Raw genomic sequence first — 21,524 nt, forward strand, 5'->3', positions numbered from 1 at the left:
CACCCCGCTTGGGGAAACTTATTTTTGGATCCCCCCTCGCATTATAGTTTCCGTGTTAAATTATTTTAAGATCTTCATGAAGGTCGTGTAGACTACGCTGTTTTGTTAATTTTTCATCCCCTCAAACACTCATCACACAAAGGCCAATAAGAATTCCTGTAGAGTCTGTCAAAAAATGAACTGACCAGGAAATACTTATTAAGGTTGGCAGACATTTCATTGGCAAATATACGCTTCTTGCCAAATACTTGCTTGCTCATATCAACATTATTTAGTGTACAAAAGATGTTAAATTTTCCTCTACATACACCCGTGTACGTTCAATATCTTCTCTATATATACCTGTTTATATCCTCAGGGAAGGATCAATGGTGCCCTGATATGACACATCGTCTCGTACTTTTCCTTTTCTGAGTTTCTTCAATATTTAGTCTTCAATCACACGTTTAACTTGGCTGCGTGCTACAGTTTTTTTTTTTTTTTTTTTTTTAAATAATGGAACTTCCCTTTTCTTTAGAGAAATATACGTGTTTGCAGTATGCGTCCGGTATTTTCATTAATTTTGTTAGTTTTTGGCCTTTCGAAATTTTCCTTATTATGTTTAAGAACTGAGCCTTCCTCCTGAATGTTACGACACTCTAAACAATTATTTTCTCTGTGGGGCTGTTTTATAAACTACTCTTTTAAATCCCCCCATTTAATATGATTTGCATTGTTTGCCTGGAATCATAGATGCAACAATAATGCCAATAGCCCAGGAATGTTCCGTTAGGGCTTACTGCAATATTGATAATTGCGTGCGTAGTTGTAATACTCGTTATCACTATCGCGACATAGATATTGAGAAGGCATAATCAGAAGAAGAACGGAATTTCGTCGACGCAGTTTGGCTTAGTATAATTTTAGCTACGTGTTTCAAAATATTGTGTTTGCGCTTGTACTCGAAGTAAACATAGATTTCCTCCAAAGATATCGGATCTTCCATTTCTCTCAACTAAATGTAATTTTGGGTATTTTCGAGTGTGACTTGTTAGTTGTAACATATAATTTCAATAGAATATGATTAATAGGGTAACCAACTTTATGCTTTATACAGTTGTGTATTATGCTGTATTTTTCCTTACATTATGCTTTATTTTGCTTTTTCTTAAATTATGCTTTAATATGCTGTTCCTTGAATTATACTTCATTTTTACCCATTTCTATTACATGCTTGTTTTACTTTACTCGTTTTTATTACACATGAATTAAAAATGTGTATGAAACTACTCATTTTTCCCACTAAAAATTACATCAATACAACGAACTACCTCATTTTGTGCAATCTACTTAAGCGATGTTTCGAAGAAGAAACATGTAGCTGCACAATAAACTTCTCATATTTAATTAATTCAGAACAAAGAGTACAAAATAGATTACCAGCTTCTACTTTGAAGTGGTCAGTTTGGAATTCTCTTAGTCTCTGAGATTGCATATACTGTTGATTTTGGCATCTTGGAATAAGCACAACCATGGGTAAAAGTGGATCTGAAAAGGTAGGTGGACTCTTGACGTCACGCTCTCCTCCGTGCCTTGTCCATTGTAATTTTTTAGAAAGTGCGGGGCAACATAGATACTTTTTGGAAGTGGGGGGGACGACGTCCTCCCGTTCCCCCTCACTTTTATCCCTGAGCACAACCAGTCTTGCCTACGTTTTAATAAAAGTGATGGAAATATCCTCCAGACCGAAAAGTGCGGAGAGAAGAGGAATTGAAACTTTCCATTGTTACGCGTAAAGACAATTGCCAGTTTATTCCGATTGTTTGCGACATTGATGAGAGCCTTTGTAGATTTTTTTTCTTTGATACAAATATATTAACAGGGGCCGCGTGGCTCAGTGGTAGAGCGTTCACCTCTTGTTCATGGGGTCCCGGGTTCAGACCCTGCTCCCGCCAACTGAACTTTGTGATGGACAAACACCGTGTACGTGGGTTTTCTCGGGATTCTCCCGTTTCTTCCCACTTTCTTCATTCCACCATTTCATTCATTTCTTATCATCACCGTCTCCTTTAGTCTAGCTGGCATAACCGTGGGACTAAAACTGAAAAATTCCAAATATATTAACATTTTTTCTTTATTGTACACATACACAAGGTTCTGGAATAAAAAGCATTAAGCATTATGCTTTATTTCTGTAAATTATGCTTTATTGCGTTTATAAGATTAGCAAATTTACTGCTTTTTATGCTTTATGGTTGCCCTAATGATTAAATTTAACTAGCATGAAAATAGTTAAGGGAGGCACGGTGACTCAGTGGTAGAGCGCTTTCCTTTGGTGCGTGCAGTTTCTGGTTCGATTCCCAGCCAATTAAGTTTGTGTTGAACAACATCGTTTTTGTGAATTTTCTCGGGATTCTACACCAGGGAAGAAAAACAGTATTTGTCGACTGCTGTAAAAAGAGTAAGATAGAGCTTTTGTCAAAGTTCTCTAGTTTGGTGTAGTTACTTGGAATCACGTAAAGGCAGTACAAACTCATGTAGTTATGGAGAAAGCCCACGAGGCATAATCGACCTATAAAACACTTTGAAATTTAATATATTAATTGTATAATATGGGTTTTATAGGGAGCACTTCGTATCTTTGAGTTTAACTTTTACGTCCAATTGTTATGCCGGGTAGGCTAAAGGAGACGCTGATAGTGAGAAAGGAATGAAATAGTGGAATGAAGAAAGTGGAAGGAAACAGGAGAAACCCGAGGAAACCCATGCACATAGCGTTTATCCTTGTTTATCGGCCATAAAGTTTACTTGGCGCAAGCTAGAATCGAACCAGGGACCCCATGCATCAGAGGTGAACGCTCTACCACTGAAGCACTTCGTATGTCCATATGTGAAAATAGAAAAAACACCGCACTGCTCCTGTTGAAAAATACCTTTCCTTAAATTTCTTAAATATGTGATATTTCCATTCGTCATATCTTTGTGAACCTAAGTCATAGTGGGCATAACAACCAGAAAGCCCTTATTAAGGCCTTAAGTAGAGTCTCCTACCAACCAATCTTTATAACTTCAATATGTTTCTAATTAAAACTCACTTTCATTTGACAAATCACCAAAAATTGACGTTGTTGAAAATGCTTAATTAATAAATTAGTTGCAATTAAAATATTGATGGCTGGGTGATCCAAAGATGGCTTATTAATACACTCGCATGCAGAAGGTAAGGGACACCGTGGGAAAATATTACACGAGTGAAGACAGAGGACCGATGGCGATCTGTGGAATCGTATGTTTGGGACGACGCTGAATGTTATATGACACAGGAATAGAGCAAGTGGCGACTGTGATGCACCTATCTTCTGAGAGTTCATCCTGTTGATGGGGTTGATCACCTGAATGGTGCATGGGGTCCCTGGTTCGATATCAGCTCGCGCCAAGTGAACCTTGTGATGCACAAACACTGTGTGCGTGAGTTTTCTCAGTTCTCTCGTTTCGTTCCACTTTCTTCATTCCACTATTTCATTAATTTCTCATCATCACCTTCTCCTCTAGGCTAGCCGGGACAATCGTGGGACGTAAAACTCAAAGATTTCATTTCATTTCTGCATATGAGATTTTTAGCAGCTCATCCTTCATGTGGTAAAGCAGGGTGATATTAAACTTCAATTTTGTGTGAGCTTTTTTAATGCCACAGCTATGATTCCATTCCATCACTATATGAGCTTCGTAAGTGGCCGGTAACCTTTGTTGGTACAGGATGATGGAAGTATTAGAAAATAAATGTTTGGCAGTATTTCTGCCAATATTGGAACTTTACTATACAAATAGTCATACTAACCACTTGCAATGTATACGTAGAAGGACTATCTTCCTACCTCATTACTACGGACCCATGGCGATCAAATTAAAGACACTTCCAGCCTCCAAAATACATTATGAAACGAATAATTCAATAGCTGAAAAATTAAACCAATTCTCTCTCTCTCTCTCGTATGTCTTAGCTATTTTGTATTATTCAAACTCTTATCAGTCAGTTTTGCTGGGGCGATGAAGTGTTTGTATAAAGCATCTAATATATTATTTAGTCTTTAGTGCGTGACGTAGCAATATTTGTAATTGCGAATCCAAGTTCCACTATTTTCAGATAAATAATTCTGAACAAAGTACTGTAGTTGGAGAAATGTTTTATTAAAGTGTTACAGTTGAAGTATTATAACAACGCTTTACTCAGACATTCTCTCCAGAGATATCGCATACGAAGGTACTGTCAAAAGTTGGCGGCCTGACTGAAATAAATCACCAATGATAATATGCTATCCGTGACTTATAGTGCCATCTGTGGAAGAAATAATGTATTAGTTTCATCTGTCTACATGCGTCAGTTCAGTGGTAGCGGTCATTTGAATCATCACGATAATGGTGCAATCCACACGGCTGTTGTGGCCAAGGCTGGAGTGAAAGACTGTAGCTTTGAGACGATTCAGCGCCCATTATAGAGTTTTGGTAACAATAGCCTTGCGGACTGGACCGTTGTCATGCAGGATGCAAGCTCAATGCACAGCGACCGATTCAAAGACTGCCTCCAATACAGGGTTTCTACTGGTCAGAAAAGTCAGAGAAAACTCAGGGGAAAAAGACTGGAAATCAGGGAAATTTTATAAAATATATTTTTGTAACATTAATTGTACACCAATTTCAGCTCAGCTAACTATTAATGATCACAGTATGGAACGTTGCTCAGATTTTTATGGAATGGTAAATGGAATGTACGTATGAGCAATTGATTATTATTTGTGTCTATAGAATAAATGTTCTTATACATAAATTTCCACCGTTATTTATTCCTTATTTATATGCCAACGTCATCCGACACCTGTCATGTAAGTTAGGGAATTTCCTGCCAAAGGTCAGGGAAAGTCAGGGAAATAGTTTTCTGCAAATCTGTAGGAACTCTGCAATAATAATTGACGCAACTAGACAGGTGAAACTGATATATTGTTGTTCCGTGAACGCAATATTGGTACTAATGGTGTGACATTTCAATGTGAAGCCGGAAACTTTTGGAAATACACTCGTAACTCTGAAGAGCATCAGACAAATAAAACACTGAACATGGGATCTGTGATGTATGTGATAAAGTTGTTGATACAATGATGCAACAACATATTCAACTATAATGATTTATTCAGGAATTCACACAAAATGGAAGGTAATACGCAATGCTTCATCCAAAATTGTTTAATGAATTTGCAATTGGCACTTTGAAAATACCGCTTAACCTTTCTTTTCTTTTTTTTTTCTTTCTTTTTTTTCGTACTACTACATTCACATTCATTTTAGGTCTGTTCTTGTAGAACCAGTACAATATAAACTCTGGTAAAGACGTTGAGAGAGTATCACCCAAAATATTTCCGCTAAAGACAATATTACTCGTTAAGATATCAATGGATTAACTCAGTTAACATTCACTCTATTTGCTCCAGCTAACTAACTAATTAACTCTATGGCCTATGGAGCCCGGAGGTTCAGTGCCGCGTTCACAAAAGCTCTCCACTGACTTCTATCCTTAGCTAATTGCATCCAGTTTCTACAGTTTTAGAAACGTCTTAAAAACCTTGGGGGAGGTATGGAAAATTGACCTATTAACCTTCTCCTCCCACTACATGGTAGTAAAACAAACATTTTCTCCGAAATCCGGTGTTGCCAAGAAATTCAAGCTAGCTGATAATTTTCGACCAGAGGGGTGAGTGCGTATTCCTCTCTGTCACTTGAGAAAGGTTTTGGCGAAAAAGAAAAAAAAGTAGCGTGGAAACTCCGAATGGTTTGTGTTGTTTTGTTATTTAACACTTTGAGTGGAAAAATCTTCCTTCTTCCTTTGGAGAGGAACAAAATTCGAACTGGACGGCAGCTCTCGGCAATAATAGGGGTGAGCAAAAGCTGATCTTTTCAGTCATATGAATATGGAATGGAATGTCTCAAATGTTTTGGCGAAGAAAAAAGTAGTCTGGAAACTCCGAGTGCTTGATGTTGCTGTTATTTGACACTTTCAACCTGCTTTCAACACAATAATTCTTTTTCCATTGAGAAAGAATGATCTATATATGCAGGCAAATTGGTCAGTGTTTGTTTATTTCCCCCTTCTCTATATAGAAAGAAAGAACCCAATGTGTAAGCCATTAATCACAGTGTAATGGGGACCAAAGCTATGGCAACGTCGTTGAACATAAGTTAAGTTACAATGTCACTAGTAAGAGGATATGATTGTTCGGACAGTTCCGATTACCACCCACTAAGGTTTTTAAGATCCTGCCAGTTCTCTACTTTGTATTCCTATCTCTGCGAGATCCATCTTAATATTATCCTCCCATCTGCGCCTAGGTCTTCCTAATGGTCGTTTTCCTATGGGTCTACCAGTCAAGACTTTGAAAGCGTTTCTACTTTCTTCCATTCTAGCTACATGACCCGCCCACCTAAGCCTCCTAGACTTGACGATCCTAACAATGTTGGGTAAACCGTATAAACTATGTAGTTCCTCGTTATGAAGCTTCCGCCATTCCCCATTCTCGTTCCTCTTGGGTCCGAATATTCTTCTCAGGATCCTGTTCTCAAATACTTTCAGTCTATGTTCTTCCCTCAGAGTAAGCGACCATGTTTCGCAACCATACAGAACAACAGGCATGATTATCGTTTTATATATTTTAAGCTTCAAATTCCTCGACAGAATTCGCGACAACAAGAGATTTTGAACCGAGTAGTAACACGAATTCCCTGCTTTTAGTCGGCATTTAATTTCTTCGTAAATATTATTTTCGTCTGTTAATATTGATCCTAAATATTTGAAAGTATCCACTTTATCAAAAGCATTATTTAATATTTTAACGCCTCCACAATTTGCCGTATTACAGTCCCGACGCACTTCCATGTATTTAGTTTTCTCTGCATTTACTTCTAAACCCATGTCCCTGCAAGCGTTTAATAAGATCTCTGCATTTATTTCTACTGTTCTCCTATCATCCCCTATTAAATTTACATCATCAGCATATGCCATAACCTGGTGAATGTCGTTCAACTCTAGGCCCTGGTTGCTATTGTAACCGCCTGTAGTTCTGTTCGCTGTCCTCGGCTCGTGGTATTACCAATAAGTATACTCCTGATACTTTAACTTACCTGGACAGGATGATGAAGACCTCTCCAAGAAAGGTTACAAACTGTTTCCAAAAAGCTCGTCGGTCTCAATAATGAGATGAGCATTAGGCGCCGAGAGGTTCGGGTGTCTCGTCTCGAAAACCTCACGGACGATCAGACGGTCATCCAGACCATAACGCACACAAACATCACTCATACAAACAACGAAAACACACTGGATTAATTGACACTATACTTATTTATTAGAACACTATTTTGAAAAAAAAATAACGAAGAGAAATGAATACAACACTGGACACTAATAAATTTTGCCGCTGAAATTACGTTTTGCCCTTTTCGGGAAATAGAGCCCTTTCTATATATATGATTATAATTCAGGTATCACTATAAATACTTTGCTCACACCATTAACACACTTGGGGGATTCGCACTGGGGAAAAGTTGTCTGGATCGTCCCACGATGAATCCAGTTGTTACGCTGAACAGTCCTGCAGCGTAAAGGTGAATCTTCAGCAAACACACAAAAGAAGATCTCCACAATGGAATACAGATATTGGAGGGCGCGTATATAACATTTTAAACGCACAAGGTCTGAGGACCTGGGATTTCACTGATTGGGGCTAGCCGTAAGAAATCGTCCTTCACCGGCTAAATAGCTTGTGCCCCTTAACACAACTTATGTTTGAAGTTCAACGCGAGATGCGTGGTTGCATCTTCCAGACCTGGAGTCAAACTCCTCGAGCATCCAAGCTCAAGCTACGGGTTGCAATGGTCAACGGAAAAGTGTTGGCAGTTCATTTCAAAAATCACTCGGTTAACTCACCTGTATGCACATACAAACAGAATACGGAAAACAATTTATGTTAATTTTAGTCAACTGCCTATAATGCACTAGACGCGGCGATAACACTGGCGTGAGAAAGTACAGATAACGAACTACGAAAACTGTGAGGCTGGTGCCACTTTGGCTACTGAACATCTGGTCAGCCCGTATTTCTCTAATCTATTGGAATGTTTCCATAAGTGATTAAAGAAAGCACTTAATTCAGTTCCCAATAACTATAGAATATATACTGTGTATATAATGAGTCAGGGAGAAACACTGAAATGGTTAGTCACTAACTGAAATGTTCTCAGCAAAAGCAATGTTTTAAATATATATATGAAAAAACGATGAAAGACTTCTTTGTCCAATTGTGTGGGAAAGAAGCAATTCCCACCAAAGAAAGAACTTATGTGCGTTGCAGAATAAAGTATAAATCGAAAATAATAATCACCGTCTTTACGAAATATACAGAGTGTCCACAAAAAATCCTTCTATAACCTGGTAGCGGTTATATATGGTGTCTGAACGTGGAACGACCTGTCAAGTGCACACGTAGACAGGTTGAGAACCCTTGGCCGTCTGACGAAGTATGAATAAAATTAGGTTTTTCACCTGAAAATTTAAAATAAGTTAGTTGGCAACACTGTCATATGGTGTGAGACTTACGTGCATAAACGATGAATGGTTTTTCACCTGAAAAAGGGCTATTTAAAATAGTTAAGTAACTTGTCCACTCACTACAACGTGATGAGGTTCCTGCATGAGCAATGTCCAATCCAAGTGTTCCATAAGGTAATAAGATCCTCTTGAACAATTGGTGCAGTTGGGTTTCCTTATCTTCCATTTCTTCACATGTTGAAACCATAGTGTCTTCCTGTGTGAGTATCCTCCAATCCTCCATGATTCTCCAACGATGAGTTGATGAGGGGAGAAGGGGAGATTTTTTTTTTTAAGCACTGGTGTGAGAAACGAAGTACGGTTACAACACCTGTATGATAACTTCACTAAAAAAGCGCAAAAAGCGTTTGTAGGGCTATTAAAATTCTTATTTAAAAAAAAACACACAAATACTTTTCGTAAAATGTTTAAGTGTTCCGTTTCGATCACTTTATTTGATATAATATGAAGTAAATACGTTATAGGGCTATTTAAATGCTTTTTTTTTTTAACACTAATAAATTCTTTTCGTAAAATGTTTAAGTGTTCCGTTTCGATTACTTTATTTTGTATAATATGAAATAAATATACACACTCAATAACTATTCATGAAAACATCGACTTAAAGAATTATCAAATATCTCAATAAAAATTAGTAAATATACTAATATCTGTATTTAAAATATCAAAATGTGAATGAATAAGCAAATAGCAAAACATGTTAAAGGTACTAAAATATTAAAATTATTGTTAAAGTTTCGATATCACTATAATATATTTGAAAAATATGAAAATCATTGAAAAAGTAAAATGAATAGAAATGTAAACACATAATAAACTGACAATATATAAACAAAATAAGATTTTCACCTGTATGTCCTTTTTTTTTTTTTTTAACTGTGCCTCGTGTTGTTTGGCAGAAAAGAACGAAAAATCGTTTTTCAAAATAAAAAAAATAAACTTAAGTGTCAAAATTGACGTTCATAGTAATTCCAAGAAATAAGCATGATTCTGCATATCAAAGAAAAGATCGTGTTTTCGTTGACATTGTATGAAGGAAATTCGGCACGCCATAAGATCAAATGCCATCTGCTCGTCGAGACTCTAGTTCGCTAATGCTCAATACAACAAATGATTTTATTCTGAAACAAAGTTATTATTAGCTTAAGCCTAAAATAATGGTTGTTGTTCACTTCCATAAACGTAAACATTGTAGGGTTACCAAAATAGATGGGTATTATCTGCAAAAAATTTATTAATTAAAATGTTGAAAACTATTCAATATTGATCCAAGTTTTTCAAAGGTCTGAATCAAGGAAGTTGACTCACTAGTCCAAACATTCCTGAAAATAAATGGTCATTATGCCATGAATTGACCAAAACCATAGGTGGGAAAAATGTGTAATACTACACGTACTTACACACACAATATGCCATCGACACCTGCGAGGCAAGACTAGAAACGAGGAAAGGCCTGCAACCATAGGCACTTACAAAATGTTTCTATACATAACTGAAATATCAACACTAATATTCAGTAAAATACACGTATGTTCCCTGGAACATAACGTTGTCTTCCACCTAGGAAAGATGTGTAAACACACAAAATACAAATGCTCTCCTAGCATCGTAAAGATATGTCTCTATAAGACAAAATACATGAGACCTGTGAAAAGAAAAACATGGGATACAAACAAGAGTATAGTCAACGACATTACAACTCTCTGGTCGGTCTGAAACATCAAGATAAAATTCCCTACAAAACAGCTGTAACAAGCTTCCTTAGGCATCTTCGCTACAAATTTTCAAAATGGTCTTATTAACATGTTAAAATTCAGTCATCGAGCATACGAAATAATTAACAAATTAATTTTGAAAAATCGTTATGGCTTCATGCTGTTGGAAAGAAAGAAAATAAGTTTATTTTTTGGGATCTATATCAATCTCTCTGAGACGGCTGAAACCTCATAAATAATGGGCCATGTCGATTTTTTAAGAAAATCATCCGTCATTGGCAGTATGGCTGAAACCTAAAGATTTATATTTCAAAACCTTTGGCCATGTTGATTTCTGAAGGAAATCCTCCATAACAAAAACAATTTTACTAAAAAATTCCAAATAGTTTTGGGACATACTGTGACTAATATATAATTTTCTGAAAATTAATATGAAAAATATTACAACGTATTAGCATGCAAATCCACATAATAGAATTACGGTTCATAAACATTAAAATATTCACCGAAATGTTATTAGACATCAAAATATACTCAAAATATTTAACCTAAGAATACGCATACTTAGTTACGGGTTACTACAAAAATGAAAACGAAAATCTAAGATTAACACTTAAAAAGAAATTCAACATTGATTATAAGTGTAAAATTCCATATTCTACGCATGAGATTACATACTAAGTTTCATTTACAAATACAGAAATATATACATAACTAACAACTAAAAATTTTCTTATCCTGGGCATCTCGATACATTTTTTTTTTTTCTAAAAGAAAATCAAACATTAATTCTAAATAACATGTAATAACATATTTAAGAATTTCGAAAGTGGGAAGGGATCCTAAAAGATTTTTTTTTTTTTAATTTTAAAACACAATAAAAATATATATATTATAACGCCAAAATATCTTCCCACTGGCTGGGGGTACGGAAATCGCGCCAAGATTTCAAATTGCTTTTAAAATGCAATTCCCCTACGTATGTGATACTTTAATTATTTACTAAAAGATCTAAATTCAAACATCTGAAATGAAAACAAGAAAAAATTAATGACATTAAACTAATAGTAAGTCAGTGATAAGGTTTGCAACATTAGTATTCAATTGTGAGGCGCGACACGGAGTAAAGACCAAAAGCGGAAAAGAATCAGCTATGTGTCGTTCGTCATTCGTAACCATAAGCACAGGTGGTCGAGAATGCAGCGACTATCTTATCAAAATAAAGAAAGAAAAACGTGTTATCTGCTCATTGCCGAACAGTTAAAAGCTAGAAGCAAAAATAAGTTTGAGAGAAATGCGTAGTTCTTCTTTTCGTATCCAGGTGTTCTGATCAAAAACTAAAAGCAAAAAGGAAGAAAATGAATACATGTTTATCGCTTAGAAATGCGTCGCTCTCCTAGGAGAAAAATTTGTATCAACACACAAATTCTTGGTTACTTTTTTTTTTTTCTTTTTCTATGATTACTGTTTCTGCCTTGGTAACTGCAGTCTGTTCGTTTATTTCTACGATGGTTACCTCTATGTACAAAAATACTCTTAATGTTCTCACTCAAGTTGCGTTTCCAATCTCGTTTGTGATAACTCATATTTCGTGGCCGTGATTTACGACTCCTTCTGTTTCTGTTACTACCTTTTCGAGTGCGGTCTTGGTTCTGATTCCCTTTAAATTTCGTATTGTTTACGATCTGAACTTGGTATCTTTGCTTATTACAATAACTGTAACTTCGTTTACGCTTTTTCTCTCTGTAGTTTGTGGTAGTTTGTTTTGTGCGCTTACGACCTCTGTCGTCTACAATCATATGTTCGTGGATTTCACTCCTTCTGATACTACAAGTGGTGTTGCTAGATACTGAATGAATAAAATCATTATCGGATTTGTTACGAGGATGGTTTAGACTACCTGTCTCTGGTTGGAGTTCAGATTCCTGCGTTTCCTTTTCATTAGGAGTGTTAGTTTGTAGCTCAGGTTTCAGTTCCAATGTTTTGTTTACACTAGGAATATCAGTCACTAACTGAGGTTCAATTTCCGGTGTTTCGTATTCAGTAGGAACATCTGACTGTACTTGGGGTTCACATTCCGGTATTTTGTTTTCAGCAGTTTCCGTTTGCTGACTATTTTCACGAAACACGTCCCGTAAAGCGTCTATCTTTTGACCTAAATCACTCTTTAGCTCTTTTCCTAATCTATCTAGGTTTTCTTTATTTTCAGCACGGGACTCTTTACTTTGCTTTATATATCTATCGACATTCTCTTTAAACTCAGCACGGCTTTCTTTACTTTGTTTCAATAATTCTTCAAGAAGTGAAATCACCCTAGCCATCGCATTAAGTCTCTGGTGTGCCATCTTGAACAAGAATAAAGCTTAAAACATACAATTAGAATAAAATGAACTATCACAAGAATATATGATTAAAATCACCTGAAAGAGATTTTTTTTTCAGATTACTGGTACTAAGCTAAAAGAGAAATGATATATTAAAATATTAATCTTATATGTATATTCGAGCACCAACGGTCTCGATTCGGGTCGGTAGTTTGGGCGTCAATTTATTTATAACCGCCTGAAGTTCGTGGTCCACGTTCGGGCGTCATTTATTTGTAACCGGCTGGAGTTCTAGTCGCTGTTCGGGCGTCCATTTATTTGTAACCGCCTGTAGTTCTGTTCGCTGTCCTCGGCTCGCGGTATTACCAATAAGTATACTCCTGATACTTTAACTTACCTGGACAGGATGATGAAGACCTCTCCAAGAAAGGTTACAAACTGTTTCCAAAAAGCTCGTCGGTCTCAATAATGAGATGAGCATTAGGCGCCGAGAGGTTCGGGTGTCTCGTCTCGAAAACCTCACGGACGATCAGACGGTCATCCAGACCATAACGCACACAAACATCACTCATACAAACAACGAAAACACACTGGATTAATTGACACTATACTTATTTATTAGAACACTATTTTGAAAAAAAAATAACGAAGAGAAATGAATACAACACTGGACACTAATAAATTTTGCCGCTGAAATTACGTTTTGCCCTTTTCGGGAAATAGAGCCCTTTCTATATATATGATTATAATTCAGGTATCACTATAAATACTTTGCTCACACCATTAACACACTTGGGGGATTCGCACTGGGGAAAAGTTGTCTGGATCGTCCCACGATGAATCCAGTTGTTACGCTGAACAGTCCTGCAGCGTAAAGGTGAATCTTCAGCAAACACACAAAAGAAGATCTCCACAATGGAATACAGATATTGGAGGGCGCGTATATAACATTTTAAACGCACAAGGTCTGAGGACCTGGGATTTCACTGATTGGGGCTAGCCGTAAGAAATCGTCCTTCACCGGCTAAATAGCTTGTGCCCCTTAACACAACTTATGTTTGAAGTTCAACGCGAGATGCGTGGTTGCATCTTCCAGACCTGGAGTCAAACTCCTCGAGCATCCAAGCTCAAGCTACGGGTTGCAATGGTCAACGGAAAAGTGTTGGCAGTTCATTTCAAAAATCACTCGGTTAACTCACCTGTATGCACATACAAACAGAATACGGAAAACAATTTATGTTAATTTTAGTCAACTGCCTATAATGCACTAGACGCGGCGATAACACTGGCGTGAGAAAGTACAGATAACGAACTACGAAAACTGTGAGGCTGGTGCCACTTTGGCTACTGAACATCTGGTCAGCCCGTATTTCTCTAATCTATTGGAATGTTTCCATAAGTGATTAAAGAAAGCACTTAATTCAGTTCCCAATAACTATAGAATATATACTGTGTATATAATGAGTCAGGGAGAAACACTGAAATGGTTAGTCACTAACTGAAATGTTCTCAGCAAAAGCAATGTTTTAAATATATATATGAAAAAACGATGAAAGACTTCTTTGTCCAATTGTGTGGGAAAGAAGCAATTCCCACCAAAGAAAGAACTTATGTGCGTTGCAGAATAAAGTATAAATCGAAAATAATAATCACCGTCTTTACGAAATATACAGAGTGTCCACAAAAAATCCTTCTATAACCTGGTAGCGGTTATACTATCTTTGATTTTCCTTATGGCGTATTCCAGCACAAAGTTAAATAATAATGGCGACAACGCATCTCCTTGTTTCAGGCCATTTTCGACGTGGAAGCTCGTGGACAAAAATTTTCCTACCCGGACTTTACTTTGGGATTCACTTAAACATATCTTAATTAATCTTAATTAACTTTCTCGGTATTCCAAGTTCTGTAAGAACGTTGTATAATGTTTCTCTCCTAACCTTTGCTCCAGCTATCTATTGAAAAAAATAATAATAATGAGTTGAAGAGTCATCGTGCTGAGTAATGTACGGGTGTACTAACAACACACGCCTATAAGTCTCACTGGATGATTCTAAAAACATCAGTATAACGAAATTGTGGGTACCTCCGAAAGTAATCTGTTATAATGAAATTTCGTTAAGCTGAAAGAAGTTAATTCTCAAGAATTTAACTGTTATATCCGCTATAGAATCTTACAATATTTCAACATGAGTTTACAGATAAAATTGGTCAATATTTACTACATGAGGAGAAAATTAGGACCCAAAAAAACTGGTGTCGTTTCTTTTTCTCTATATTGCCGTTATGAAGTTAACAGGCACACTGATTATGCACGTTTTCAAGAGACAAAGAATGAACGCGTGATGCGAATGTGACGTGAGTGAATCAAAATCATAACGTTACTTCTTGCACTGGAAGACGTGCAGAGCTTATCTAAATGGAATAACACTCATTGATTGCTTTTAAATTGCTATCCTGTTCGACCGATCACGTAGAGGGGATGGACAAAAATATGGAAACACCTGAAAAATTGCACATTACCTTTATTAATAGCGAGTAGGACCACCTTTGGCGTGCAGAACGGCCTGCAGTCGACTGGAAATGGAGAAATACAGGTCGCGTATGGTTGTCAAAGGAAGAAAGGACAGTACCATTCTTCCGTCAAAGCAACTGGAAGTTGTAGAGATGACGGTGGTGGGTAGCAAGCTCGCACCTTAGTCTCCAAAACTGACAACAAGGGCTTAATGATATTGAAGTCTGGCAATTGTGGAGGCCATGGCAGAAGTGACACTTCCTCTTTGTACTTATCAAACCAGTCCTAGACGATGTGAGCTGTATGAACAGGAAGCTTTGTCATCCTGAAACACGGCATTACCATCTGGGAACAAAGTTTGCACCATGGGATTCAACTGGTCATTCAAAATGGTTACGTAGTCCTTGGCAGTGACATGTCCAAGCAGGGCGATGATGGATCCGGCAAAATACCAGGATATGCGTGCCCAAATTATCACTGAACCACCGCCATGCTTCACTCTTGGTAAGAGACAGTCTGTATCGTACGCTTGTGCTGGCATTTTCCACACGTAAACTCGACCAGCAGTTGAAAACAATGTGAAGAAAGACTCAGACGACCAGATGACAGTCTTCCACTGCTTCATTGTCCAGCTTTTATGGGAGTTGCATCACTCCGCATAGCAATATGATCAACAGTCACGAGTGGTTTGGAAATTGCAGATCTGCCATAAATACCGTGCTTACGGAATTCCCTACACTGACTGTTTTGACACTAACACGGTTTGTAAGCACTGTATTCAGCTCAGCTGTGACTTTTGGCGCCCTGGTCGTAATCCTACTCAATGTGCGTCTGTCTGTCCCGCAAGACACACTTGAGTCCACGCTGGGGCTTCGCTGGTGCTGTTTTTTCGGAACACTCGTAGACAGTCATGATCTTCGAGACTGTGCCTCTTGATACAGCAAGCATTTCTGCTACTTTCGTCGCAGAAGCTCCACCATACGCGCACTCACAATATGCCCTCTTTGAAACTCTGGTCAGCTTAGACGTGATTCACGATAACCTGCACGGATCGGTAGCTGAACTGTAACTGGCCCATCTGTTCGATTGGTCAGGTTGTATACTTTATCAGGATGTGCTGGTGACCACAGCGACATCTACCACTCAGACGCAAATCATGTTTGAAATGGCTGCTCTTTTATACCGGGTGTTTTCATATTTTTGTCCATTACCTGTACACCAGGGGTCGCCAACCCTTTTAGGTTTGAGGGCTACTTTTCTATTCAGAAATCAATGGTGGTTTACTTGTCTGTTCACTAGCCCGCTAGAGGGAGCTATCAAACAAATAGTGATGATACACAGAGTATGACACAAACATCTGCGGGCTACCAGTTTTGACTAGCCATTCTACTACTAAACTATGCAAGATGTTTTGGCCACCCCTGACGTGCATGTGTGAAAAGTACTGCTATATCATCTGAATAATAAAATAATGCAATAAGAAAATATTTATATTATAAAACAGGATGAATTTCAATTATATTTGGGGGCCGCGGTGGCTCAGTGGTAGAGCGTTCACCTCTGGTGCTAGGGGTCTCGGGTTCAAACCCTGCTCCCGCCAAGTGAACTTTGTGGTGGACAAACACCGTGTGCGTGGGTTTTCTCGGGGTTCTCCCGTTTCCTCCCACTTTATTCATTCCACCATTTCATTCATTACTCATTATCACCGTCTCCTTTAGCCTAACCGGCATAACCGTGGGACGTAAAACTCAAAATTTCATTTCATTTTTTTTTTCAATTATATTTGGAGTAAGTGAGTTTCGTTTCATTCCAAAGTATACAAATTCAATACTCATACTGGAAGTAATATATCTATAACTACTGGTTGCAATGGAGGAATAAGATCACAGATAGTATAGAACTGGTAGGATCTTAAAAACCTTAGTGGGTAGTAATCGGAACTGTCCGAACAATCATATCCTCTTACTAGTGACATTGTAACTTAACTTATGTTCAACGACGTTGCCATAGCTTTGGTCCCCATTACACTGTGATTAATGGCTTTCACATGTGGGTTCTTTCTTTCTATATAGAGAAGTGGGAAATAAACAAACACTGACCAATTTGCCTGCATATATAGATCATTCCTTCTCAATGGAAAAAGAAATATTCTGTTGAAAGCAGGTTGAAAGTGTCAAATAACAAAGCAACATCAAGCACTCGCAGTTTCCAGACTACTTTTTTCTTCGCCAAAACATTTGAGACATTCCATTCCATATTCATATGACGGAGAAGATCAGCTTTTGCTCACTCCCTATTTTCGCCGAGAGCTGCCGTCCAGTTCGAATTTTGTTCCTCTCCAAAGGAAGAAGGAAGATTTTTCCACTCAAAATGTCAAATAACAAAACAACACAAACCATTCGGAGTTTCTACGCTACTTTTTTTTTTCTTTTTTCCCAAAACTTTTCTCAAGTGACGGAGAAGAATACTCACCCCTCTGGTCGAAAATTGTCAGCTAGCTTGAATTTCTTGGCAACATCGGATTTCGGAGAAAATATCGGTTTCAGTCCATGTAGTAGGAGAAGAAGGTTAATAGGTCAATTTTCTATACCTCCCCCCAAGGTTTTTAAGAAGTTTCTAAAAGTTTACCTGTTCCTCGGACGCTGAAACCATATCAAAAAGTCATTACTCGTCTATTTTACTGTTCTTGCTCTATGGGGAATAAGATTAAAACCGGAAGTGATAATTTGATGTCTTATCACTTCTGGTTGCAATAAAAGAATAAAGTCAGAGATGAAACATATTCTTTGTACTGAAACCATATAAAAAATCTGCTTGTCGCTATTTCCGTTTATCCAATGCGATCAGTGTTGTAATCGAAGAAACGTCGATTTTCATCACTTCCTGCTTCAACAGATTGTTAAAAACCGAGGGCGCTGAATCTGTCAAAAAACTTTTTTTTTTTGTTATTCCTTACCGTTTTTGCTCTATAGAAATAAACCGGAAGTACTAGTAAATTCCGACCATTTCCGAATTTGGTCGACAGTTACGGACAGTGATGGTATGCTGTTTTGACACGCTGAATTGATGGCCGAAATACGCTTGCCGCTGTCTGTTACCATTTTATTTCTACGACGATCAACATTAGAAATCAACTCCCAAACAGTTGATTTCTACCACTTCTTATTTGAATAGAAGTTAACAGAAGATTTGGAACCTATTCTTGGGGTTCAAAATCATTTGCAAAAAACATTTCTCGACATCTCTTACCGTTTTGCTCTGTGGAAATCAAAATTGGAACCAGAAGTAATAGGAAAATTCAACCACTTCCGGTTTCGGTAGAGTGTTACAGGCGGTGATGCTATGTTCTCTAGAGATGCTGAAGGGGGCGCGGTGGCTCAGTGGTAAAGCGTTCACCTCCGGTGCTTGGGGTCCCTGGTTCGATCCCAGCTCGCGCCGTGTGGATTTTGTGGTGAACAAACACCGTGCTCGTGGGTTTTCTCGGGGTTCTCCCTTTCCTTAAGCTTTCTTCATTCCACCATTTCATCCAATTTTCATCATCGCCGTCTCCTTTAGACTAACCGGCATAACCGTGTAACGTAAAACTCAAAAGATTTCATTTCATTTCATTTAGAGACGCTGAACTGATTGAGAAAAATGCTTGTCGCTATCTATTACGGTTTCTGTTCTATAGCGATGAACGTTGAAACCGGAATTGGTTGATTTCTACCACTTCCGGTTTGAATAGAGGATCAACGGAGAGATGGAATCCATTTTTCCAGAGTCGATTGCAAGAAACTGCTTCTCGAAATCATTTATCGTTTCTGCTCTATGGACATCAGTATTAAAACCAGAAATCGTAGTAAATTTCAACCACTTCTGATTTTGGCAGACGAGACACTGAATCGATTACAAAAAGATGATTATTGTTATCTATTACCATTTTCGTTCTACGGCGAAAAATGTTGAAACTGAAATAGCTAATTTGTCACGGTTTGAATAAAGTTTAACAGAGGAGATGCAACCTATTTTTGGGACGCTAAATCGATTGCAAAAAACTGCTTGTCGATATCTCTTACTGTTTTTGTTTCAGTACCTGTCGACAGGCAGACAGGCATAGACTTCGTTTCATAGATGGGACCGCGGCGGCTCAGTAGTAGAGCGTTCACCTCTGGTTCTTGGTTCGGTCCCAGCTTGCGCCAAGTGAATTTTGGGGTGGACAAACACCGTGTGCGTGGATTTTTCTCGGAGTTCTTCCATTTTCTCTCGCTTCCTTCAGTCCACCATTTCATTCATTTCTCATCATCGCCGTCTCTTTTAGCCTAGCCGGCATAATTATGGGACATAGAACTTAAAGATTTCATTTCATTTTTTTCTGATTTGTAGACTTCCGACACATGCATAGTATAGTTTGGAAATTTAATAATTAAATACGGGTAAATATAGGCAAAAGACGAAATTTTTATTTGTTACGTTGAAAGTTTTCAATATTCGTTCAAATGAAATGTTTTAACACATATTAAACAGAGAAAAGGGAAGGGTAATAGATTAGCATTAAAACTGAATATTTTACTATAATTATGGCGTCTATTACAGGATATTTTACTGTATATTGTATTTTCCTTTTGTAGGATACTGTGCCTACCAAAAGAAGTAACAAAGAGAAAGAAACAACGGTGAAGAAGTCGAAAAGATCTTTGCTCAGCGATATCTCCAACCTAGATACTACTCAGAAGAAACTTAAACGGGACCAATCGGTGGAGAACAAGCGCTCCAAATCATGTGTAAAAAAGACAAAGCCATTATTAAAAGGGCAAACAACACTTACTGCTTATTTTAGATGATATATATTTTTAATTCTAGTAGCTTATTAATTGTTAATATTTAATTTATTTGTTACCTGTATGTACAATTATGGTAAATAGATCATGTGTATGGACATATGCATTAATTTTACAATAGAAACATTTATTATTCGTAGCTGTTTTGTGTTCGGAAAAAGGAGTGGGTAAAGTTCAATGATTACAGTGCATACTGAATAGGCATAATACAATACAATATGTGAACAAGGATCAAAGAATATGATCTGCAACGCACATTTTTCTACATGTATTTCAGTTCTTTCTGAGCGTATTTGTAAGTATGATGAAGGGGAATGCATGACTTGTGTTATTTCTCTGGAATCTTGAAGGAATAATCGTTTGTGTCTTAAATAAACTTAAAGCGAAACATGAAGCCTTCCTGCCTAAATGACGTGAACTGTTGCCAACAAATGCATGGAATAAAGCTTTTTTAAGACAAAACAAGTAATAATAATAATAAGTGTATCATATAGTAAACAAGTTTTGTAATATTCAAATACAAAACTCACAAATGAACTGGATACGCGTAAGGCCTGAGACCCTAATATATTTCTAACTTTAATGTTACCTTCGTTCTGTGTATGTTTGTGTGGAGATGTGGTTTTCAGGGTCTCTAGTCAGTATTAATTTGTATCAGTATATCAATTTGTCCGCGTAATGCAACTTCAGAAAAGTATGTAAAGTTTAAGTGCAAGGGTTAGTTTTTAAGCAAGCCCCATTTAGCAATGTAAATGAAACAAGGTAACATCATTTTTTTTTTCAAAAAAAAAAAAAAAATCATTTTTCGAATTTATATTATTCTTTTCTACGTAGTTTTCTTGTGAGTTTGAACATTTATCATAACGAACGACGATTTTGGATATCCCTTTCTCATAGAATTATGCCTCCTGTGATTATATCCAGTTACTTACTGTCATTTGCACTTTTTCTTCAGTGTGTAAACGCTTTCCTCCTACAAGAGCTCCTTCGTGGCTAAGCGGTTAGCGTACGCGCTTTTGGTATAGGAGACCCGGGTTCGATTCCCGGCAGTAGCTCATATGGTTTGGATTCCACGTTAATCAGTAGGCCCCGTCTCATATAGCTTCGCTGCTGAAATGAACTCAGCTTTCCGCATATAAAGGTTTTCAGATGGCGGAAGAGGTAGTAGGTACAAAGTCTGGACTGTGTGGCGGATGATCGAGTTCTTCCCTGTTAAAAGATTTGATCAGATCTTAAATTTCATATCATAAACATTTTTATGATCTTCCTTGAACAATCTTGTCACTTTACGGTCGCTCATTCCATTGTTCACCATACACTTCACATATCTAGTGAATAATATTCGCAACTGCCAGCGTTTCTTGCTGTTAGAAACCGGAAAACTAACGGTATTTCACAAAGAGACCGTACTTCAAAAATAACCCTCGTAGCATGTTAACTTCATTTCAAGCTTCGATCAAACAACTATGTATTGGATTAATAACTGACTGGTGGTTATAGTAGTAATATACTGGTAATTAT

General features: G+C 37.4%; 1 protein-coding gene across 2 annotated transcripts in view; it reads left to right on the forward strand.

The window, feature by feature from the left end:
* LOC145690858 (PCNA-interacting partner-like) overlaps nt 1–20,776 on the forward strand; it is a 114,773-nt gene extending 93,997 nt beyond the window's left edge. For both annotated transcript variants that reach the window (XM_081766225.1, XM_081766226.1), the window contains exon 9: nt 19,794–20,776. In XM_081766225.1, coding sequence (XP_081622351.1) covers nt 19,794–20,006 — 213 coding nt within the window. In that variant the 3' untranslated portion in view covers nt 20,007–20,776. The remainder of the gene's footprint in view (nt 1–19,793) is intronic.
* Nucleotides 20,777–21,524: the final 748 nt, after the last annotated feature.

This window comes from Thermobia domestica, chromosome 7 (genome assembly GCF_964235325.1).
Source record: "Thermobia domestica chromosome 7, izTheDome1.hap1.1, whole genome shotgun sequence".
NCBI lineage: Eukaryota > Metazoa > Arthropoda > Insecta > Zygentoma > Lepismatidae > Thermobia > Thermobia domestica.